Consider the following 22666-nt stretch of genomic DNA (forward strand, 5'->3'; position numbering starts at 1 on the left):
GCGTGTTTTGCCACACTGTCTTACTTCGAAGATTCCAAAATGTATTTTACCAAAATGCCTATTCTTAATTCTCCTCTTGCATATAGATAGTTCTATTAAAATTCCATATAAAACAACAATTTCTAAAAGCACGTTTAACTACAATGAAAAGAAGAAGAGATAAATGAAAAACAAAATAAAAGAAACGAAATAGAAGCGAATTATTCACACGCGTTTTACCACGCCGAATATCGAAGACAACTCACGACGACAACGAAGAATACTACGTTTCACCATAAATCAACCATCTCACAAAAATTTTCAAATTCGTTTGACCAGAGAAACCTATTCTCGACCCTTTCTCTGTCCAAATTTATTTACTCACTTGAAACGACATTTCCAAAGTTCTGCTTAACAGAGCGACAAAGAACAACGAGGCAATAAATTAAATATAAGGAATAAAATAGAACCGAGTTGTTCGCACGTATTTTATCAGACCGACTTCGAAGGCAGCTCGCGACGAAGAGAATTGAATGCCGATCGCGAGAAGCGCGCGTATGCGCACACGGTGTGTGCGAAAAAGACGACTATACCGCGATCAGGGTTGGACAGAGAGAGATGGAGATCGAGAAGAGCAGAGGGGTAGTCGACACGCGCGACCCACGGCACACAGGCGGCTTACACGCGTATAAAGGGTGGCGTCGCGATGCCCTGATCGGCATATCTCGTGTAGACAGCAAACTCGCGGCGCTTGGCATCGTACACTCAACCTCGAACACCTTACCTACGATTGTGAACCACGTGAAACGGAAACGGAGCTACAGTTTCGACTCCCAAGGGAACATCCACCTCGATACATCGTCTACTTCGCTTCTATAGCAACAGGTGAGCTGATCGTTTCTTCGATATCGCGGCTACCGGTGTATTTTTCTTACTATTTTTCTATTTCGTTCGGTGGAAAGATCGTTTGGAAAATTTCTACGACATATCAGCTGTGAACAGTTATAGCGGTTGAACTTTGTAAGAAAACATTGGTGTTGGGATTTATTTTTGAAAATAACTCGTACGAGCTACGAACAGGAATATAAATATACAGGTTTGATTTTATGAGAGACGATTGATAGGATTCTTTATGAATCGATATAATTGATAGGAATTGAAGTTTACGAGACAAGTTGGTGTTATTTCCTGAGAATTCGTATAAGCTGTGCGTTAGTATATAATTGTAGGAGTTGAATTTTTCGAGAAAAAGGTGAAAAGATTTTTGATTTGAAGATTGAAAGAGTTCATTCGTATAAATATAGTGTTCGAATTTTATGGGAAAGAATTGAAGAGATTGGCGATGGATGGCTTTGGCTATGATGCGAAGAGACAATTTTAAAAAATTAGAAAATTTCGTCCTATGGGTTTGGGTTGAAAATCTAAATACAAATGTGCATGTAACAAAATATGATAATTGAGAAATAGGAAGTATAGTTTCTATTGATAGTATTTCATTTCACCTGTAAGATGATTTTGAAGTTGTATATTAAATTTTGCTTCTTAACGCTTCATAATGACTATTTGTAGATTTATAGGAGGTGTAGTGAGGTGATTAGGTGGAAAACTGTGATAAGTGATACAATTTTCGTGTGAAGATCTCGATACAATGATATTTAAGGTAGCTGGATGCTTTCGATCTTGAAAAATAGAAATTGTCAATTCTGAAACGTTTAGAATTTTGTTTTCAGATTAGAGGGATGGTTTGACAAAAATTACAAACTATAATTTCTATTGGTTTGGTTTGTATTTTAGTGTCGTATTTGAAATACATTTCAAACACAGAATGCAATTTTTAGATTTCTAGGATAGAATTTCGTTTCGTACATCCGAAGGAAAATGTGAGCCTTGTGAGAAATAATTACCGAGAAATAGAGATCGAGTACAGATCCAACGATGTCAATGTTAAGATAATATTTAACACGACGTGGAAAAAGTCCTTTGTGAAACGATTTGGACGATTTAGACGAACAGAAAAGAAAAAATCACAAAAAGGAAGAATATTTCCTGCTACGAATAGAAATAACGCGAATGTAAAGGAATAGAAGGAAATTTTAATCTTCGTTCAGTTTCATCGATCAAATTTTCGTGAAACGTGACGTTCTATTTATCTTCGAATCTATAAGTTTGTTGCACCAAAAATCGACGGACTCTCTGTTGAAAAAACTCGAGCGTAATTGGATTCCATGGGATGGATACTTCCATACCGTTCCACACAATTAGGATCCCCATGTAATAAACCGAGCGCGATGTTATAAAAGGGATATTCCTTGCTTAACGCGACGTTGTTCCAGCCGAATACTAACGTTGAGATATTGGACCTGTCTGACGCAATTGCAATTGAAGCGTTCTTACAACGTTTTTGAGACGTCCATTCAATTTGGTTAATGCAAACGTCTACTCCGCGAACGAAATCTCTTGAGAAATTTGACGATTCGTAATTTGCACGACTACGGCGCAAAGCGGAAACTCTAATCGTTTTAAACGCAGTACAGTGCAAGAAGTGAAAGTCTCTCCCTTTTGATATTTGTAATTTCGTGTGACATTCGCTAGAATCATCTTACTATGCCAATAGCGTGGCGAATTTCTAGAAAATTTATAGACAATTGTTCAAGAGCCACCGGATTTCCAATTTCTGGATAACTCGAGATATTTTATTCGAAAATTTTTGAAATTTACTACTGAAATTGTTTGCGATTTTATTTATTTACGATAGAGTAGAGCGAAGGCTTAAAGTGAAATATTGAAAATTGAAAACCGGAATATTATAAAAATTGAAAGTCGAGATAATCGAAGTTTGAACGAATAGTATCGCCGTAGATGGTGGTGTAGTTGATTCAGATTAAATTTAGATTATGTAGTTTATCTTACTTCAATTTGCCTGTTCTACATTTTATACGATAAATGTCATTCGTGGTTTGTATCGCGAAGGACATAGAAGGATACGGAAATTTAAAATACCTAGCTGTTAGTCACCTCTGACTTCACAAATTAAGGGGTGAGTCCGTAACATCAATCAGCCAGAGGCAGAAAAGGAGAGAAGAGGCGATTTTTTATTCATGAGACCAACAAAACGCTCACCTGTTGCTCGAAAGAGGAAACTATGTTTTAAGCACGTTCTTGAAATATTAATGAAAGCAGCGTTAGGCAGAAATTCAATAGATTGTTTATAAAATTAAATTCAACTTTTCAATAATTCCTCAGTGTATTAAATTTTAATTTCTGTAATGTTTACGATATTTCATTTTCCTCTTTGAACGTTCATACTTTCTTATTGAGTGAATTTTTCGTGAAATTAATTAAATTCAAATATCTAATCATCTCTTAATATATTAAGTTATAGTTCTCGATATAATTAGTAATTAAACTTCGATGCTCTCCTAAAGAAACGCGAACGAGCTTATTACACTGACATTACAAATATTAAATTATATCGTATCGCTATATTTTCACTCTGTTAATCGTCAGATATCTTGGAAGCAGCGTGTAGATAAAAGTCGAGTCAATTTTTACTATCCGTACCATTGGGGAAAAAGTCGTTGGAAGAAGAAAAGAAACACGAAGGAAAGTGGACAGAGAAATTAGAACTGTGGAAAAAGTTAGAAAAGATGAGGACGGAGTGCTGGAATGAGGAGCAGTGCCCGACTCGAAATGTCTCCGGTCATAGTAAACGTGACAGACAGTCCGGAAGAATTCTAAAAGTACAGTTGTAAAAAGAGACGACAGAAAAGTTTTGCAAGAACGTACCCATCGGTGACAAATCGCATGGTATAAAACTAACGTTAGCAGTTTACTCTTTTCGACGAAGAAATCAAAATGACAAGTCGTTGTGCTCTTTATGAAAGAAACGAAGACACTCGACGGAAACAATTAACCACTGTTTCTAAAAAAGAAAAAAATTATAAATTGTAACTTTAATCTTTCTTTTCTTTTCTCGTGAGATTGACGGCAACTGGTTCTTTTTCTCGTCGCTTGTAACCGAATCAATTTTAGCTGTATGAAGTATAGCTGGTTTGATTTAACGTAGGATACTTCAAAAAAGATTATTCTTTTAATGGGAAACCTTGTTATTCCGCGTGCCAAGATTCATCAAATTACTAAATTACGATGGGGCGCGAAACTTCTGCGAAGGAATTTCTTATTAACACTAGCACTTGAAGAATTTCAATCTCCGTAGAATCCTTTCTTCAATTTACATGCGTATTCTAATAAGTATCACATTTTCGGCCATCTAATAATTTCATTTTTGTTATTAGCTTCATAATCAGCGAATTACTTTTTATCAAAACGTGCAAGTACAAAAGATAAATAATCGGTCATGAATCATTTTCTGGGACAGGAGTAATTAACGCGTTTTCTTTAAAAATCCACATATAGTAAAGTAATACTAAATTACGGAGAAATAATAATTTTACACGATCATAAAGAGAATTTACCTACGAAGACATTCAAATGAAATTTTGTTATTTTAATTGCGTTGCATTACATTCCATACAAATCATATATATATTTTTTTCTTCTCGATTTCTTAATTTTGACATCACTTGTTGTATAAGATAGTTAATTGTCAAATTCTGAGGTATAAGTCTCCTAAATTAGATGATAAATTTATGAACTTTCGTGAACAGTCAAGGATACATCTAATCTTATAACAATCGATATTTTCTAAATGTTCCATGGATTGTAAAAACACATATTTAATTATTTATGATGCGATAACTATTGCTTACGAAGTTATTGAGATTTATTAAAATCATTGTACACGTTATAACAGATTTCGGAACTAGCTTATGAGATACGAACCAGTTGGGGTGAAATGTCAAATGTTACTTTTCTATCTGAATAACAAAACGCTTTCTTTTCTAAAAGATATTTCAATCGTCGCTTGAAAATGATCCCTCATTTATTATTTATCGCCAGGGCATTTTCCCGTGTTTGCGTGTTTGCCACGCGAAAACATTGTCTTCAAACATAGCAAACATTTCTCTACCTCGTATAAAAACAGTTGACCGATCGTTGGGCAGATTGTTCGTCAACCCGAAAACGCTAGTGCTCGCGTTCGTAATTATTTCATTATTCTTTTGCATCGCGCGGATAGAATTTGTTATTTGTAAACTATTTTTAGATGTATTACAAATATTTACATTTAAAAGAATATATATATATATATATCTTTATTTTATTAATGGTTTATTAATGGAACACGACATCTCTTTGACCTGTCAGTCACGATAAAAGGTAAAAAGAGTTTCAAAATTTTTAATTATGCGAGGAATGATCGATTTGTTTGCGACGTGTCTACGAACAAAAATTTCTCATAGCCCACTTTGCGTTTGTATAACGGATGACTGACTTGGATAATAAATTTTCGCTATAGCGACAGGCAGTGGAGGCGTCAAGAACGATACATAATAAAATTGTATGATCCACGATATACGAATGTTAACTAATGATTGATGTAGCCGCAAAAGACAAATGACGATACGACAAAAAAGTATCTCTTCTTCCGTGACACCCGTTAGTAACGTGTAACGACGTTAAATTCGAGCTTTGTGCCAATGTGAACAAGCATTGATGAGAGTTTGAATAAAAACGTAATAAGAAACAGGATCACCCTACTTTTTCCCAGCCAATGCCGAAGTAACTTGATTAATTGCTCAGGGAAAATAGCGAGTTTAAAAATGAATTATTCGTTAATGAGAAGAGTCATGGACTACTGTTGATTATTCTAATGACATAAACAATCGCTTGATCTTGCTTCGATTAGTTGCGACAAATATAAAATAAAATTAACCTTCGTTGTCCTGATGGATATGCTATAAAAATATATATTTTCACGAATGTAACTAAAGAAATGGTATTTAAATATTCAGATCTGTTTTACCTTTTAAATAATGGAAACAATACTCTACTTCAGTCATTTTTACGATTTTTTCATATTATGTATAGATATTTTGTATATGTTCGCATATTTATTTGTATATTTATTTGCATAAACATTTGCAGTCTGCCAGTGGAGAATCATGTGCGTTAAGGACAGCAAGAGTACGTGTAGAATTTTAACAAAAAATAAAGATTTTTTTAATCTTTTTTAAAATAATAAATTTAAAAAAAAAAAAAAATAAAAAAGATACGAATATCGTTGGGTGTACCTTTCGAAATCAGAAACGAAGAGTTTTTCTTTTAAAACGTTATTTGGATAACGAGGATACCCTATATAATGTATTTTCACAAACGTATATAGATAAATAACAATCGCTTAGCTTTTATAATCACAGTAAAATTAAATACGAGATTTGTATCGTTCGAATAATTACTACTGAATATACGCCGTATATGGGATTATTCTCGTATACGAAAAAGGAAAACCATTTTATTTCGATGCAATTGAAATATAAATTACCATAGGAATCGGACAAAAGAAGCACGTACATTTTTTTGGAACCGTTATCGCACTTCTCGTTTTAATTTTCATTCTCAATTACTGTATTCTCGTAGTTGTTACTATGAAATATATCTACTTATTTACTTAATTATTTATTCAAATTAATTAAATCATTTGCACAAATAAATTGATAAGTGATAATTGACCATCGGCATTCCTAAACTGCAATGATATATATAATTATTATTTTTATACATGGGGTGTCAGAAATAATGAAATTGCTTTAACATTTTTACGGAGAAGTATAATTTAAATGGTTTTCTTGCACGATAATTTCCCCCAAGCCATTGGATAGGTTTTTTAAATAAGTTCACAGCGTAATACTTAAGCCCTTTAAAGGTTCAGAATTCTTTCACGAGGAACATCTATTATTAATAAATTTAATGACACTATATGGAGGAAGAATTTCATGTTGAAAAGTTAAAGCTTGTGATTAAAAGAATTGCCTAACGAATATTGTAGAATTGGAAACTACGATTTCGTTCGAATAACTATTCGAACCGTCGGAAAGTTTTACGGTGATATGTTTTTAACCGCGCTGGGTCATCGAAAGCTGTTAAATTGATTCGAAAATGTCACACGAACGTGTCGCTTCAATTCGAACAATTTTACTAAAAACATACCACTCCTGTTACTAATTAGAAATATATATATATGTCATTAAAAATCTACGAATAAATAAATAAAAAATAAATAACGATAAAAACATAAAGCAATACTACATAAGCAAAAATAGTAGATAATTCGTTATTTAAAAAGTAAAGAAAAGTAGTCAAGAAAATTCTGTGACAGTCAGCGGCAACATTTTTATTATTCCTCCGCTATTTCCAGACACTTATGTTCCCATAAATGGTCCAATTAATATGCACAGGATCTTTCTTTAGTAAATATCCTCTGATAATAAATTGTTACTCCCATCAAACTTTTTAGCTCTAAGTCAATTCGATACGCCCGGAAGATATACCTTTATTTAAAAAAATGAAACAAAATAATGAATACATTAATTTCTAACAATAGACTTCTAAACGTAAAATTTTTACACAAACTCTTTAGGTCGCAAAATATCACATAGATCTTGAAAATTTCACAGGATCGTTATTTAGAATGTCACTCAAACTTTCACCGTAATTCGTGTTTCAAACAGAATTTAAAATAAAAGGATCGGAAATTCATTAGCAGCGTTCAGCACGAGTATCGAGTAACTCTTTGACTAAAGTAAGATTTTTTAATTATCTCGACGACAAAACTAAAACTTCGAGTTCCTCGTAATATCTTCTTTATCATTTACGGGCGTCACCGGTTCAATAAAATTGATATCGAAACTTTCGTTCCATGGAAGCAATCGCCTCTTCTTTCGAGGCCACGGAATAATCGAATGCTCCAATCGGACGCGAAGTTTTCGTGCTGTCCGAGTTGTTAAGATTCTAAGAGAATATTGGTCGAAACTTTGATCGCACGTGATAGAAGTATACAGTGAATGCCTTTTGACTCGCTTCAAATTGTGTTACAGATCTAGAAAACGGATTTATTTCGTGATCCTGGCGCGAATCTTTTACAAGTCCGTACAAATTGTTACGATCGATCTGTTGTGGTGTGCAGAGAGTTTATGATACGATCGAAAAACGTTAGAGCGACGGAAAGTTTACTAGAGTCCAATTCTTTCCTTTTATTACTTTCTTCCAGATAATTTACAATTTTTTTGTGAGAATATTCGATGAATTCGGAAATATTGGAATATTTAAGTAGTATAAGTCAACGATCGCAGCTAGTACAGGTCAATGTTAGTACAGGAACGCATTCGTAGGTTTTGCAATTGTTTAAAAACGTCTTAAACCGTAAGAATATTTACTCGTTTGCTTTTTATCTTCTTCTATCAGTAATTTAAATAGTTTTGGAGAATTTTCTACGAGTTGTAATTTATTTAATATTTTTTATCGACTTCATAAATTACTAGGCTAGTATTAAGCAAGATAACACTTTTCTAAATGTAATTACGTGAACTGTCAACGATAAAGATATCTATACACCAAATATTTACACTACAATTATGCATATTCGAAATATTTATATTCCAAGTATCGCATACATTAATTATTTATAAATATTTATATACTATATCTATCTATCTATATGTGCATCTACGTATCAATTACGTATATTTTAACTATTTTGCTCCTATTAAATATATTTAAAAATTTTTAGAAATCAAACGTTTTACAAGTGTCTAATTTGTATGTGCAAGATCGCTTTCATCAAAATAATACAATCACGAAGATAACTTTTCTTTCATCACAGCAATACAACGCTTCAACAAATACTGACGACCGCATATAAACGCTTATTACAAACGCTTATTATTATCATAAAATGATCGTAAACTAGAAAATAACAGAACATAAAATAGATCACGTACAATATAAAATGATCGTATATCGGAGAAACACGTAAAATATTTTATGTCTATGCGTCGATCAATATCAATTGCTACTTGCTACTTCAATTTAGAATTTCTTTATCTCGTAATTTCTATGGCGACATCCTTGTAATACGATCGTTTTCACGCGTTTCCATGAACATTGTGTCCTAAACGACAAGGAAACGAGAGCAGTGGGTGGAGTAGAAGGGAAAAGCACGGATCAGGCGAGGTTATTAAAACAGCGTTATTAGCGAATCTTTTGTAGCTTATAAGCAGCGTGCAGTGCACAGTTATTGCTTATCTCGCGCGTATGAAATCTGAAAGTGGGCTAATCAGCCTGCCATGACGAACCACTGGCTCACGACAACTTTTCAGTTTACTACCAGTCGTTTAATAACAATTCTCTGTTTGGTGCTGCGTGGCTTTCTGCTTTAATATGTGTCGCTCTTTGATAACCTATGTAAATTGCTCTGTTCTCGCGATCGCTTAAGTAGCAAGGATTGCTGTTCATTTCGCGATGAATAATTCGCAGATTTTGAGAGTTTACTCGGTGATTTGTCAGTCTAGCCATCTTTTTCTAGATTTTAGTTCAACGCTGTGAACTGATTTTATTACAAATAGAAATGATTAATCGCAGCTTTCAGGTAAATAATTCTTGGATCTCTCGAATCGATTCAGCGATATTTTGTCAATTTATGTATTTTTCAGGTGGCAGATTATAAAATTCGATTGATTATTTTGGAGTAAGCAATCGTTTTATTTCTCGCGTCGATTTAATCGACGAAACAGAATTTTTACAACGATATGTAATTAATTTTTTTAATTATACCTCGTTCTACCGATCATTTCGGAAGAAATAATTCCTGGCTTCTGTTTGTATTTATTCAGCGATCTTTGAGTTCTTTAGAATAGATTAAGTAGAATTGGCTTCGTAACATTGGCTAACTTCCGTAGCTCCGATCCTTGACCCATACTACTTAAACCTTGAGGTATTAGGATTGAGAAAGATTAAATAGAATTTGTTTCGTCACATTGAGCAACTTCACTAGCGACGATCGTTGACCTATATTACTTAAATCTTCCGATACTATCCAATATTATCCCCAACTTTTAAAATTTTCAATTCTCTATGTCTTAAAAACTTTAAATTTAAATGTGTTTAAATCTATCATATTGAAAATTGTACAAATTTCCTCAGTCTTCTCGAGATATATTTCTTACAATTAGACTTTTGCACGTCTATTAAGTTATTTTCGTAATCAAATTTTCAAATTGTCGGTGTTAAAAGCAAGGCAAATTAAATATCTTTATTTCGATATTTTAGTATTAAATGTATAATATTAAAATTTATAATACTAAAAGTAAGAAAAATTCTGATCCAGTGTAAAACATTTCACCAATTTCACTGACAAAGATTGCGCATACGAGTGGGGTTATATTTGAATAGTTTCCGCAAATAATTTCGAACGTAGAAGAGTCTTTCGATTTAACGTATCGATATTCCTTTTTCTCTCGTCCAGTAAATCGTATTATCGCGTAGGATCACCAGCAATTTATTAATATTCCACGTTCTTATGGCTGATCTCTCTCTATAAATATACGTTAAACGGAAAGCTTGACCCAATTCGATGACACGATTTATAACCACAAACACGGGTATCTAACAGTTTCGAATGCGAAACCACACTTTACCGTCTTGTCTTGTGTTCGAACTGTGCTACAACTTGGAAATTCTCTGCCATAATGTAACGGTTCTTTGTATTGTATTTCAATCAGACGCATCAAGAAAGGAAACTAGCGAAAGCGATGGCCGTGGTAAGGCGAAACTACTCGTAGTTTCCCCTTTTTGGAACTTTGACGAAACTTTCAATAGTAATTTCCTTTAAAATAGTATAATCTGGAACTTAGATGAAACTCTGGTTATTAGAAGCGTCCTTATAATTATTATAATATTTACCTTGTACCTTTCCAAATATTAATACTTATAGAATCTTTATACTATGTAAATAAAACATTAGAAAAATTATATCAACGATAGGATGTAACTGTTTCAAACTATTGTCCTAAATTTTAGCATTTGTCAAAGTTTCATATGAAATTACGTTTTGTAAAAACTATATCGGTGATGACGATGTTATCGCTCGAAGTTTTCCGCAATTTCCAATATCACAGAACACAAAATTTAATATAAGAAATTTATTTCCCATTCTTCCAAATATTAAAATACCGTAAAATATAAATAAAAGATTGCAAATTGCTGTATCGAATACAACAATCTGTCTCTTCGACAACAACCATAAAGAACTTTAGATTCAGACACCAAGCTTAAATTCGTATTTAAAAAATACAAGATTCTTTTTAATCGATGCTTAATATCGAAAGTTTCTTGTAATTTTTAATGTCAAATCGTCCCAATGATTGTTGGTTTTCGTCCAAAAACCATGAAATCGTCCCAAGTACGAAGAAGTTTGCCGAATCCTATTTATTTCTACAAAATGAATTAAAATGGTAATTCGTCTCTATAAATTTTAAACATTACAGTATCCCATCGCGGAGATAAAATTGGAAATCTGACATTTCGCCTTAAAGAAAGTAAAAGAACAAAAGTACGGAAAGAAGCGATATTTGGTCCGTTAACAAGATTGCTATCGCTTTCATCGACAATGTCGTCATTGATAATGATCGACCGCGCGTGAAATTCACCTTTCAATGCAACGTGACATTACGATTTTTATGATTCCTCAGTTTCACGGTTTCATCGTCGTATCGTTCTTTTCCGTATTTCTACTTTCTCTACGTTACTTTCATGACGTGCTTCGCGTAAAATTTACTGACCGTGTCTCGATATCTACGTCAACTTGCTCCAGCTGTCCGTCTTTATTCTTTCTCGTTATCGTGCTGTACAGTGTGCTACATATACAGTGACTCGTGCAATTACGATCAAATAGTTGGAATAATCAAATTTACAAAGAGACGCGATGATCGTCTGCCTTTTCTCTCTTCGATACGCAAGTTGCATCGCATCGATTCTATCAAAATAACGTAGGTGACCTAACTATAGCATTTTTGCTTTTGCGTGCTTCAACGAAGAATTTAGAAATTAAAAATTCAAACGATTCGACAAAGATACGAGAAACAAGAGGTTCGAACAATTTACGAAGTGGAATTTCCAATCGAAAGTTCGCGAGGAATCAGAGACGTTGTTATAGAAAATTAAAGAAACGGAAATTGTTACGTTGTTTTAGAATTAGTTCGTGGAACTTAGTCGTCTCTGCTGTACCGGAAGCTCGTGCGATGTCGTAAAGAGCAGTGGAATATGGAAGACACGTTAACAAGGTTTAATTTCACGACATGGGGCGCGTTTTCTCTCTCTCGAGGGAGAAATATCGAGAAGCGAGGATAATCTCGTTTCCGGGACGAAGTAGCACGTGTACGTATGTACCTGTTCACAAGTCTATCGATGAGATCGATGATAATCGCAACAATAACGCGTCTCAAGCTCTTCCTACTCGAGTTCTCGTATATTGTTCGTGGACTGGCTACTCCTTCCGTTTTTATGTCGCTCGTCTTCTAGAAAGATCGTAAAAATTGCTTTTAAAAATTCAGTGGAACAAGAAAATTCTTAAAGAATCTAGCGATAGGTAAAAACGTTAATGGGATCAAGTAGGGTATATTAGAAAAATGTCGATAAAGAAATAAACACGAAGATGCAGTTTTTATATTGTGATATAATTATATTATAATAATTTCATCTAAATCAAATGAAATTATATTTCTTCGTAAATTAAACGATAGTTCCTAAATAATAATAACGTTATACGTATCTTCGAAACAGAGAAAGAACCACTACTCGACCATCAAAAAAGACCTACCCTATCACGTCTTGAATTCCCTCAGGAAAGTTCGTCCATTTGGTCAACGAGACCAATTTCATTAAATCGGATGAAGAGGGCGAAGGTAAGTGGGTGTCTATCAACAAGGGTCTATCGGAGGCAACTTAAAATTTCATTAACGAATCGTCGATGGGTTTGCAACGGAGCACGCGTTAATCGCATTTCCGGTTACCAAGTATATCATAGGGGGTGGCTTCCAGTCGCGAACTAAAAAGCGATCCTGCGTCCAGTCTTCCACTGTGCTTTTCCAAAGCATCCGGTTAAACTACGATTGGTGTAATATAGATGAGATAATGAATAAGCGACGAAGTAAAAAAAAAAAAAAGAACAAAGTAAAGTAAACGAAAGTAAATAAAACAATTATTAATCTCTTAAGTTCCATCTCCGTAATATCACGTTCGATATATTACGTAAGGCGCTTCTTTTTCGCGCATTTTCCTGAAAACAGATTTTTCGTAACAGGGTAATGATCAGAGTTATGTTTCTCTTACGTAAGGAAGTTGTATCCGAGGAAGAACTACGTATGCGGAAATTTCTACAAAAGCAGTATGCGTGAAATATAATAATTTTCTATGAAAAAGAACAGAAAAATATCGCGAAATTATTAAAAATTCGATTGAAATTAAGTTGTTATAACTGAACTGAATTAAAAGCTAGCAAAATAAAAGACACGAAAATCGCAAGCATCGAACAGCTAACACCATCGTTACCAAAAATAATTCAAAGAAAGGTATTTTAGATTTAAACGAAACCTTATATTTCATTCTTTTGATTTTTATACAGACCAAATATTTCTCATTTACTAAAAGTTCAAGTCAACGCTGAATCATAGAAATCTAGCCAACCAACTAGAACACAACCACAAATTCGTAACAAAGTTCTAAAAAAAGTATGTTAACTATATGGAAATGGTCAATGACCAATAATAGCAACATGTGGCGGAAACAATTAAAATTACAACTTGGCAGCGTGACGTTTCAAACTTCTGACACAGATGTCAATCAGAAACTCACGAATTTGCCAATGATTTTCGAAACATAGTCGAATCACTGCCGTTTCAGCCCTGCCAACTGTCGTCCATCGGAAACTTTCCCAAGTGACGATTGAATTAAGCTCGTCGTCGAGTCAGACCAGTCAGACACATTCCGTATGACTCTTGCGCTATCGATCCAGCGATGCGTACTTGTTTGCATATGTCTGCATACGTTGATGATAGTCCATTTCATTCGACCAACACGTACGACCGGTATATAGTTGAACACTTACGTTGCACTGTCCGATATTTAATTGCCGGCGAAACGCGGAAATTGGTCCGGAAACGTCACACGACAGCACTCGAGAGAACTTTGGTAATTCGTTTTTGAAATTGACACGATTTCAACCGACGCGATTTTCTTACGTATCCAGTCAGTGTTTTCATTTCAGTATATTCATTTTTTATTTTTGTTCGTAATTCAAAGAAGCATCTATCGTATTTCGCGGCGATTGGAACGATGCTTGCACTTTTATTTCTAATTCTTTCAAGGAACATTTTGTCGTCGTTCTCTTTTGATAAAAAGTTGGAATTTTTGTAATCGACTTTTACACCATCTTGTCAAGCATATACGGTGTCTGTAAGAAGTACTTGTACACCATTGTATCTATTATAGTATTTACTCTATTATAGTACTAATTAATTAGCTGCAAGTATATCGAATTCCGTATCATTTAGCAGTACGTGAATGTACGTTGCTTTGTATAATGGAAAGCAGTTAGAAGTCTCTTTAGAAGAGAAATTACTATACTAACGATAAGTTAATACGTTATTAGGAGAGAAACCTGCGACGACAAATAACTGTATTATAGCAAGAAGTCGTTTATTTTGTCATACATTGTTAGAATAGTTCGTTTCAGAATAAGAGACGCAGTAATGAAAAATAAATACCAGTTCGATTTTATGAAAGAAGAAATATGTTCAGAATTACGCACACGAGCGTTTAATGACACAGTCCAATATCTTTTTTCTTCTCTTTCAAATGTAATCGTACCTTTCGATAATTTAATAACGAGAGGAAACTTCTGAACTTTATTTCAAAATTTTTAAAGGAACTCTAATGCCACGGAGTATATAATTACCAAATTTGTTTTGAAGATCAAGACAGTGGCTGTAAAATTGCACTTCTATCACTTTGGAGATTACCACCTAACGACGTCGTAGCTCGTGAACTTAAAACTTGCGAGTAAGCGAGATTTACGAGAGCCTTTTAGAAGTTTATTCGCGGATTAAAGAAACGCCATAGTAGGAAAGGAAATAATTTTTCAGCGAAGATCATCGGTACAGGTTTCCTCGGGAAGAAACTCCAAACTCCAAAGTATCCAGACACTCGCTTATTTTTGGCATTTTGTGTATTTCGAAATTACGAATAAATCAAACTGCATAATGCGAAGATTTATATTTATGGATACGACTAAAGAATCGGTACTTAAATAGAGATTCGTTTTTTCTATTAAAAATAATTATTAACAAAATTAAAAACATTAAGAATTACGTAAAACAGAAATACTTATCGCTACACACAGCGTCGAGAGAGAATAATCAGAACGCGAGAAATATTGTTCGCCTCTAAAGGAGCATTAATAGAAACGCAAATACCTGTCGTAACACAAAACATTGCTCACGGAAAGACTCTTAAAAATAGGAAAAAATGAACACATAGCAGATCTCTCAAAGTGCACGCAGCAAACACGTGGAACAGGCTGATTCAAAGCAGCTGGATAATCGATACGAAGCACGATACAAGACACGTGATTGATGTCCCCAAACGAATCGGATAAATCACATCTCGGCATACTCATCTTCCCGTTTGCCTTCCTTTCACGCCCTCTTTTCAACGTTTTTGCCAGTCCAGTAACCCGAAATTCATCACATTCGTGTGGAAAAGCCATAGAAAAGAACTTTGATGAACCGAGACGGAATGATTATTCAAAGCAATTTGCAATTTTATGGGAACTTCCTAATCCTCTTCGTTTTTCTCGCTTCTCTTCCTCTTTACTCTCTCTCTTTTTTTTTTTTTTTTACGTGTTAATGCATCTTCATCCAGCGAAGATCGGAAAGGCAGATTTACGCCGGCGAATTAACTCGGCGGGACGAAAGTCCAGCGAATTGATATTTCTCGTGCAATAAAAATACGAGCGTCGCTGTAATTAAAAACTAAATTCATTGAGTTGAGAGAGAGAGATTCGAGGCACCTGTTGCGATGCAGACAATTTTATAGGGTTTCTCGTTTATCAGAGTTTACTCTCGAATTTCTATGAAACTGCACTGATTATACGTACCAAGTTTTTCAGAGAGTTGTATTTCTATTAATTTGTGGAAATTCTGTTCGCGAATATCGAAGTATCGAAGGATTCGGTCGTCGAATTTCTATTAAATCGAGGAAATCGTTGAAAAATTTCTTTGCCGAAATTGTTGGCAAAGTTTCCTTACGTAAATTACGAAGATCTATTCAGGAATTTTGTTTTCGATTTGTAACGGCTTTAGTAGAAAATTTCTCCACTAGTAGAAGTCTATTCTACGTGTCATTTTTCTTCCAGTTGTCAAAATTTTATTCAACAAGGTACTAATTTTTATTATGATTTATACTCCCGACAAAATTTGTCAGATGTCAAACTTTCCTGTTATCAGAGTATCAATGACCTCGCTAAAGATATTCCCTTTTAGGAATTCATTCTACAAATGTCCATTAATTTGTGAAAAATGTTCTTCTCAAGCTATTAACGTAATTCGCTGTTAATTTGTCAGGAACCTGCAAAAATTTATTTTAGGAAAGTTCCTCGCCTACGCAATTAATTACCAATTAACTGTACTAATCAAAGTAAATGTACCAAATCAAGCGTGTGAATGCTATTTAAATATTTATCGTAGTTATTAATCGTAGTTATTAATACTTCATCAGGAAACAAAACGAAAATCAACGAAACATACTTTCTCTCCAAGTACTTATCCTGGGATTTTTCAAAAATAAAATTACCAATTTCATGGTAGAATTCCAAGGCAGTGCACGACAATCTTAACAGTATTTTAGAATATTGAATCGCGTCTCTTCAATACGAGAGATGCCACTATCGAGCTTAAGCGAATTGGAACTCAGTTAATCCGATAATCATTAGGAATTCGTGGTCGCGTTTAGGATGAGCGATTACACGTGTTGTTGTACGATACTGAAACCGCGTATCATTGGTTATCTGTTCAATATTCGATATACAAGTCCACTGGATATCGGTATTTCTTGGTCATACTTGATTACGACTAATGAAAATGATCAAACGTCAAGAATTTTCACGACAACGATCATTCTATTAAATAAATATAAATTTTTTGATCATCGTTCATCTTTATTTTGACGTTCCGTGAGATGAAAATAAAGAATATTTTATTCTTTTATTTATTACGAAGAATATAAGAATACAACTGCAAATATAATATTATGATCCATTTCTTTTTCATTGTCATTATTGAAAAAAGCAAATATCTGTAGCAAAGACTAAGTCGTTATTTCGACTAAAAACTTTTCTATAAAAACGCAACTGCAACACCGTTGATTCTCAAAATTTCGGATCACATTCTCCAATTTTATGGTCACGTAGCAAAATTTGAGTACCTTTCCTGTAAAGAATAGCTTTCTTCGTATTAAGAAAGACGTATCTTTAGTGAGATTTGTCGTTGTTTCGCGCAAAATAATTTTTCTCGAAGAAAGAAACACCATCCCGAAAGGTTTATTAACACCTCTGTACGTTAGAGCCAGCCGATTCGTGAGATTAGTTCTGAGAATATCGATTCGTACGCCGAGAAGCAAGATTTCTCGCGAAGCTCGTGAAAATTTCAGTGGTACCTACCTAACATTTACCAGAACGTTTCATTTCTGTGAGATACCCGTGGAAATTAAATCGGCCTCGATTTAAAGTGGCAATTCCGAGTGAAACGAAAGGCCAACACGGGGAAACTAGGATACGCGTTCCCGGAGCTCATCTCGTTCAATTTACAGGATTTACAATCGTTCGTGGCTCTCGAAAGAATCGTTGGTAGCGTCGGATTTTTCGGCTGAATCGTGGATCGTAAACCGTGATCGTTTTACCATTTCTCACGTGTTTGTTGTAAAAAGGGAAAGAGAGAAAGAAGAAACAGTCGACGTGCAAAATTGTTTTAGTATCTGCTAGCCTGTATCAATTACCCGATTAAAATTTGATCGATCGTTAAAATAAAAACTTATTGGAACTTCAGTCGTGTCTTTGGTCCTTAAAAGAACCAAGATAGTTGGGATTTTTTTAGTAGTAAAAATTTAAAAATGTCAAATTTTAATACTACTTCAGTAATTATTTCGCTAAAGTCTCGGTTCTCTACGAAAGGCACGATTCTTTGGAAATTAAGTAAGTTGAAAATACTTAAAAAATTTATTATTTTATAGATTTTACTTGACGCGGGATTCTGAAATATACGTAGAAGAATAGATCTTTGAAAATAAAGTATTTTTAAAGTACGTGATACGCGGGGTGGAATAAATATGCTGGAAGCAAAGAACGTAAAGAAATTCGCAAAGGAATATAAATGGAAATGGACTGACAGTGGTCAGAAACGCGAAACGAATATACTGGAAACTATTGTACTGTATAAATATTACGAACCAGTATAGCGCGAAAATATTTGAACTTTCTATTTCTTTCAAAAATACATCTTCTCGTGGGAAGTTAATATACCAATCTATGTAGAAAACAATTTATCCAAAGAATCTTTTTAAAAATTTCCGAATTTCTATAACCTACTGCTTCCGAGCAAACAAACTTTGAAAGTTTAATTTAAAGCAGATATAATAATTCTTCTGCTAGGTATAATAATACATTGGGAAATATATAATTGATTAAATAAATAATGACAACGACGATATCTAACTTTTCCGCGGTGAACTCGTTAAGAGTTTCAGCTTCGCATTTTCGATGTAAATCCGTGTTGTGATTATGATGAAAAGTTTTCGGATAAAACGGGGTCGGCAACGAAATTTCGGCAACGAAATTTCGGCAACTGGATTCGAACTACGAAGGTGGAAATTCTCAACAGATTAGATACACGGGAAAGCAATTTTCGAGGCAATGTGTCGTGTCACTTGCTATTCATGATTTGTGAATTTTGAAACCCAATTCGAAATTAGGAAACAGATTACTTCCATTCCGGTAAAATGTCTGGTGATTCGAATGGTTTTCGATGAAGCGATATTTGGGCGACAAATATTACTATAGTTGGTTGCGTACGTTTAGAAAATACATCCTACAGCTCTCGATAAAAAATTCAATCAAGCGAGATTAAATATTATAAAATAATAAATTGTCGATTAAACTCTATATTTATACATTATATTGTAGAAATCTTTATAGATTTATTTACTGTGATTTAAACAGGAAACGATGGTTATTTAACGTGAACTTAATGCAGTAATGCGATATAACTAAGACAACTAAATCGATAATTCACAACTCGCAACTAACAGTTGGCAACTCGTAACAACTCGGCAACTAATGATTAACCAACTCGCAACTCGCTCTCAACTCGACTCCACTCAACTGACGACTCGCAACTTACAGCTCACATCTTACAGTTGATTAACCCGCGACTAATCGCAGCTTCCTCGCTACTGCAACTAGTCGCAACTCAGTGGTAAATACGGTTTTGGTATTCCTAGTACGCACATGTGTTCCACAGGTGTGGATGTCAAGTACACCTTTTGTAATTACCTAATGTAGTAAAGGGCCACGGGTATATGGCCCATAGGAATTTCTCATCTTCTCCGGTCCGTCGTCACTTCTATTATATTCTACCTGTAGTTCTTTAGTCTTTTTCTTTTCTTTCTTTTCTTTTTCTTTTTCTTTTCCCCAGGATTCTTCCCCGATACCGCAATATTTAACCGAATTTCTATCTTTTTCAGGGCAGAATTAAACGGAAAGAGAACTTTACAATGAAGATTAGGACAAGTTTGTTAACGTCGAGCGTAGCTTTCCTTTATTTGATTGGGATCGTGGAAAGACCAGTTTTGGCGATGGAAGAAGCACCGCCTTATTCGATGAACCTTCATGATTATAATACGATGTTGAATTCTATGGAACTTGACGACTCCGTGCCTGAGAAAAGAGCTTATACTTACGTTTCCGAATATAAGAGGCTACCAGTGTACAACTTTGGTATTGGGAAACGTTGGATAGACACAAACGATAACAAGGTAGGAACATACCTAAGAAGAAGATTCTTTTACATATTACGAAACAATATATTTTTCTAATCAAACCTTTCCATGTTGGAAGCTTCCTTTCGAAAAGAAAAATATTATAAACGTGCGCAGATTGTACAATAGCCCTTTGTCTCTCGATATAGCCAACGCACCCATTCTTCTAAAATGCGATTCCACGAAATAATTAAATTCCATAATTGCAGAGAGGACGCGACTACTCGTTCGGTCTTGGTAAACGCAGGCAATACAGTTTCGGTCTAGGGAAACGAAACGATAACTCGGACTACCCTGTCAGATTAAACATGGACTATCTCCCTGTGGATAATATCGCTTATCATTCGCAAGAGAATTTGGACGATCTTTTAGAGGCGAAACGTAGCAGGCCCTATAGTTTTGGATTGGGTAAGAGGGCGGCTCATCCGAACAACGGACAGCCGATAGGACCAAAGAGACCGAACGATTTGATGAGCCAAAGATATCACTTTGGCCTTGGCAAGAGGCTGCCCGAAGACGAGGAGAATTCGTCGCAATAGGACTCTTCGCGAAGGATGTCTTGCTCGACGATCCATTTGAATGGTGTCGCCGACGTTTATGGCAATGTAGCTCTAATTCGATGTCGCAGAGTTTTATTGTCAGACGAAGTATATCGATAACGCAACAATAAAGACGCGTTTGAAAGTTTCAACGTCTCTTACATCTTGTTCAGGCTTTGTGTTCCATTTTCATCATCTACCTATCGAATTCTCTTTCTTTACGTCTGATAATATCGGTGGTGGTTTTTAATTTGATCGATGTTATACGAGTAAAAGTAACCGCAGAGCTGGGTGGATCGTTCCATCGTTTGGACGATGGTTGAATCGAATGGAAAAGCGGCGTGTCAAAGTTGGGCAAATGTTATTTGAAACGGAAATAAAGGAGCGTAACTTGAGGCGATGCGTCGATTTTAATTAATTGTTTTCGTTCGAACTTTATTTTCGTGAGAATGAATTTTACCTTATGCCGAGATAATACTTTTTTATTTTAATTAACGCATTGGAATGTACCAAGGAACGATTTAAATACGGCCTCTGCGTACATTTAAATTATACCTTTGCATGCATATACAAATAATAAATCCAGACTATTTCACGAAATAAACAAAATCTTGCTTTCCTCGTTTCAAGTACTCCTTTTCATTGTATACTTTAATGATAAATGTGTGCGAGGAAGTTCGCGTCTTCGGTACAATTCACGTAATACAATCGGAAATCATGCGAAAAATTACTATAGAAAATATTTTCTCGAACAAATATGGAACAAGGTATAATCAAATAATTCGGAGAAGAATCGTATTCATCTTTAAATACGTCGAAGCGCAATTATTTAAGAATAATTACAAAATTGATCTAAAAAGGAGAAAATGTTATTTAAACGATCGATTTTCAGATATTTTATTTGAACGATTCCTAAGATGTCGATATGGTGATTATTTTTGTATGGCGATGTTTGGCTCGGCTTGGTGGTTAAGACGTTTGTACGAATAAAATGTGTTTGAAACGATCGAATTACGAGTGTTTTGAGATTTATTCACATGGATTTGAAAATGCTTTATTAGAAGGTTCATATCGTGTACATAGATTTGTTCGATAAATAATATCGAAAATGCTGAGTAGCGGAGAATCGTTATTAAATAATTTCTATCGTAATAAGTAAAGTTCATATAATATATTATGTAATAAATGTAAATTTCGATAATAACGACATAAACTTTGTCGCTTTAAAAAATAATGTCTGGTGAATGATTTATCTTTGACGATTTCGAAAAACAACTGAACAGTTCTTGTGACAATTTTCCAAAATAAAGCATTTTTAGACCTACGAATGTATCGTGTATTCCTTATTTCATTTATATAAATAAATTTTATTCGTTGCACGAATAGGAAATTCTATAAATTAACAGCAGTGTCCTGGAGCTTGTTAACGTTGTTTCAAATAAACTGGTGTTTTATCTAGGTTGACAAGTTATTGCGAGATGGAACGCTGAAATGGTTTGTCGTTTCGCTTTCAAATCGAATTTACCCAGCTCTGTATCCCTTTTTTTCATATCCATTTGCGACTATGAATTTAAATAAGGCTATCGTTCATACCGAAATATACAGAAACATCGATCCACTGCAATTGCATACATTCGTTGTACTTTAAAAATCCCTATGAATGTTACCGTTTTACGTAAGATCTCGATTGTCATCGGAATAAAAGATACTAGATACTTGTAGTTAAGTATTATTTTTACAGAATTAAGAATATTCTAGACGAACCTTGTTTAAACTTTTGTCCAGGTGTTTATCATTAATAAATGTTCTTCAAAAAGAAAAAAGAAAAAAAAAGAGAAAAGTGATGATGCCTTAAAAATCCTTGACAAACCTTATCGAGGATAAACAAGGGACTTTGAATGTCGAAAAACGCGAATGCTTCCAGAATCATTCGAGATAGACTTCGTGTCGGCTTTGATATCTCAGCTGTGCTTGCAATTATTCCAATTTCAGTCGCCTATGAAAAGCAAAAAACAAAAAAAGATAGTTAGTCTTATAAAATTCAATTAAAGGATAAGAATATTACATCGAAGATCTCTGGTAATAGAAAATACGAGAAGTTGCTTTTA

The 22666-nt window shown here is 34.4% G+C and overlaps 1 protein-coding gene across 1 annotated transcript; it reads left to right on the top strand.

Moving 5' to 3' along the window:
* The first annotated feature begins 680 nt into the window (after positions 1-680).
* On the top strand, positions 681-22368 carry Apime-ASTA (allatostatin A). Its single transcript, XM_069128438.1, has 3 exons — positions 681-864; positions 19726-20016; positions 20229-22368. Exons 2-3 carry the CDS (start codon positions 19756-19758, stop codon positions 20556-20558), a joined length of 591 nt encoding a protein of 196 aa, XP_068984539.1. The 5' UTR covers positions 681-864; positions 19726-19755; the 3' UTR covers positions 20559-22368.
* The last annotated feature ends 298 nt before the right edge of the window (positions 22369-22666 follow it).

Source organism: Bombus flavifrons, chromosome 15, assembly GCF_040668555.2.
Source record: "Bombus flavifrons isolate JBK064 chromosome 15, iyBomFlav1_principal, whole genome shotgun sequence".
Lineage (NCBI taxonomy): Eukaryota > Metazoa > Arthropoda > Insecta > Hymenoptera > Apidae > Bombus > Bombus flavifrons.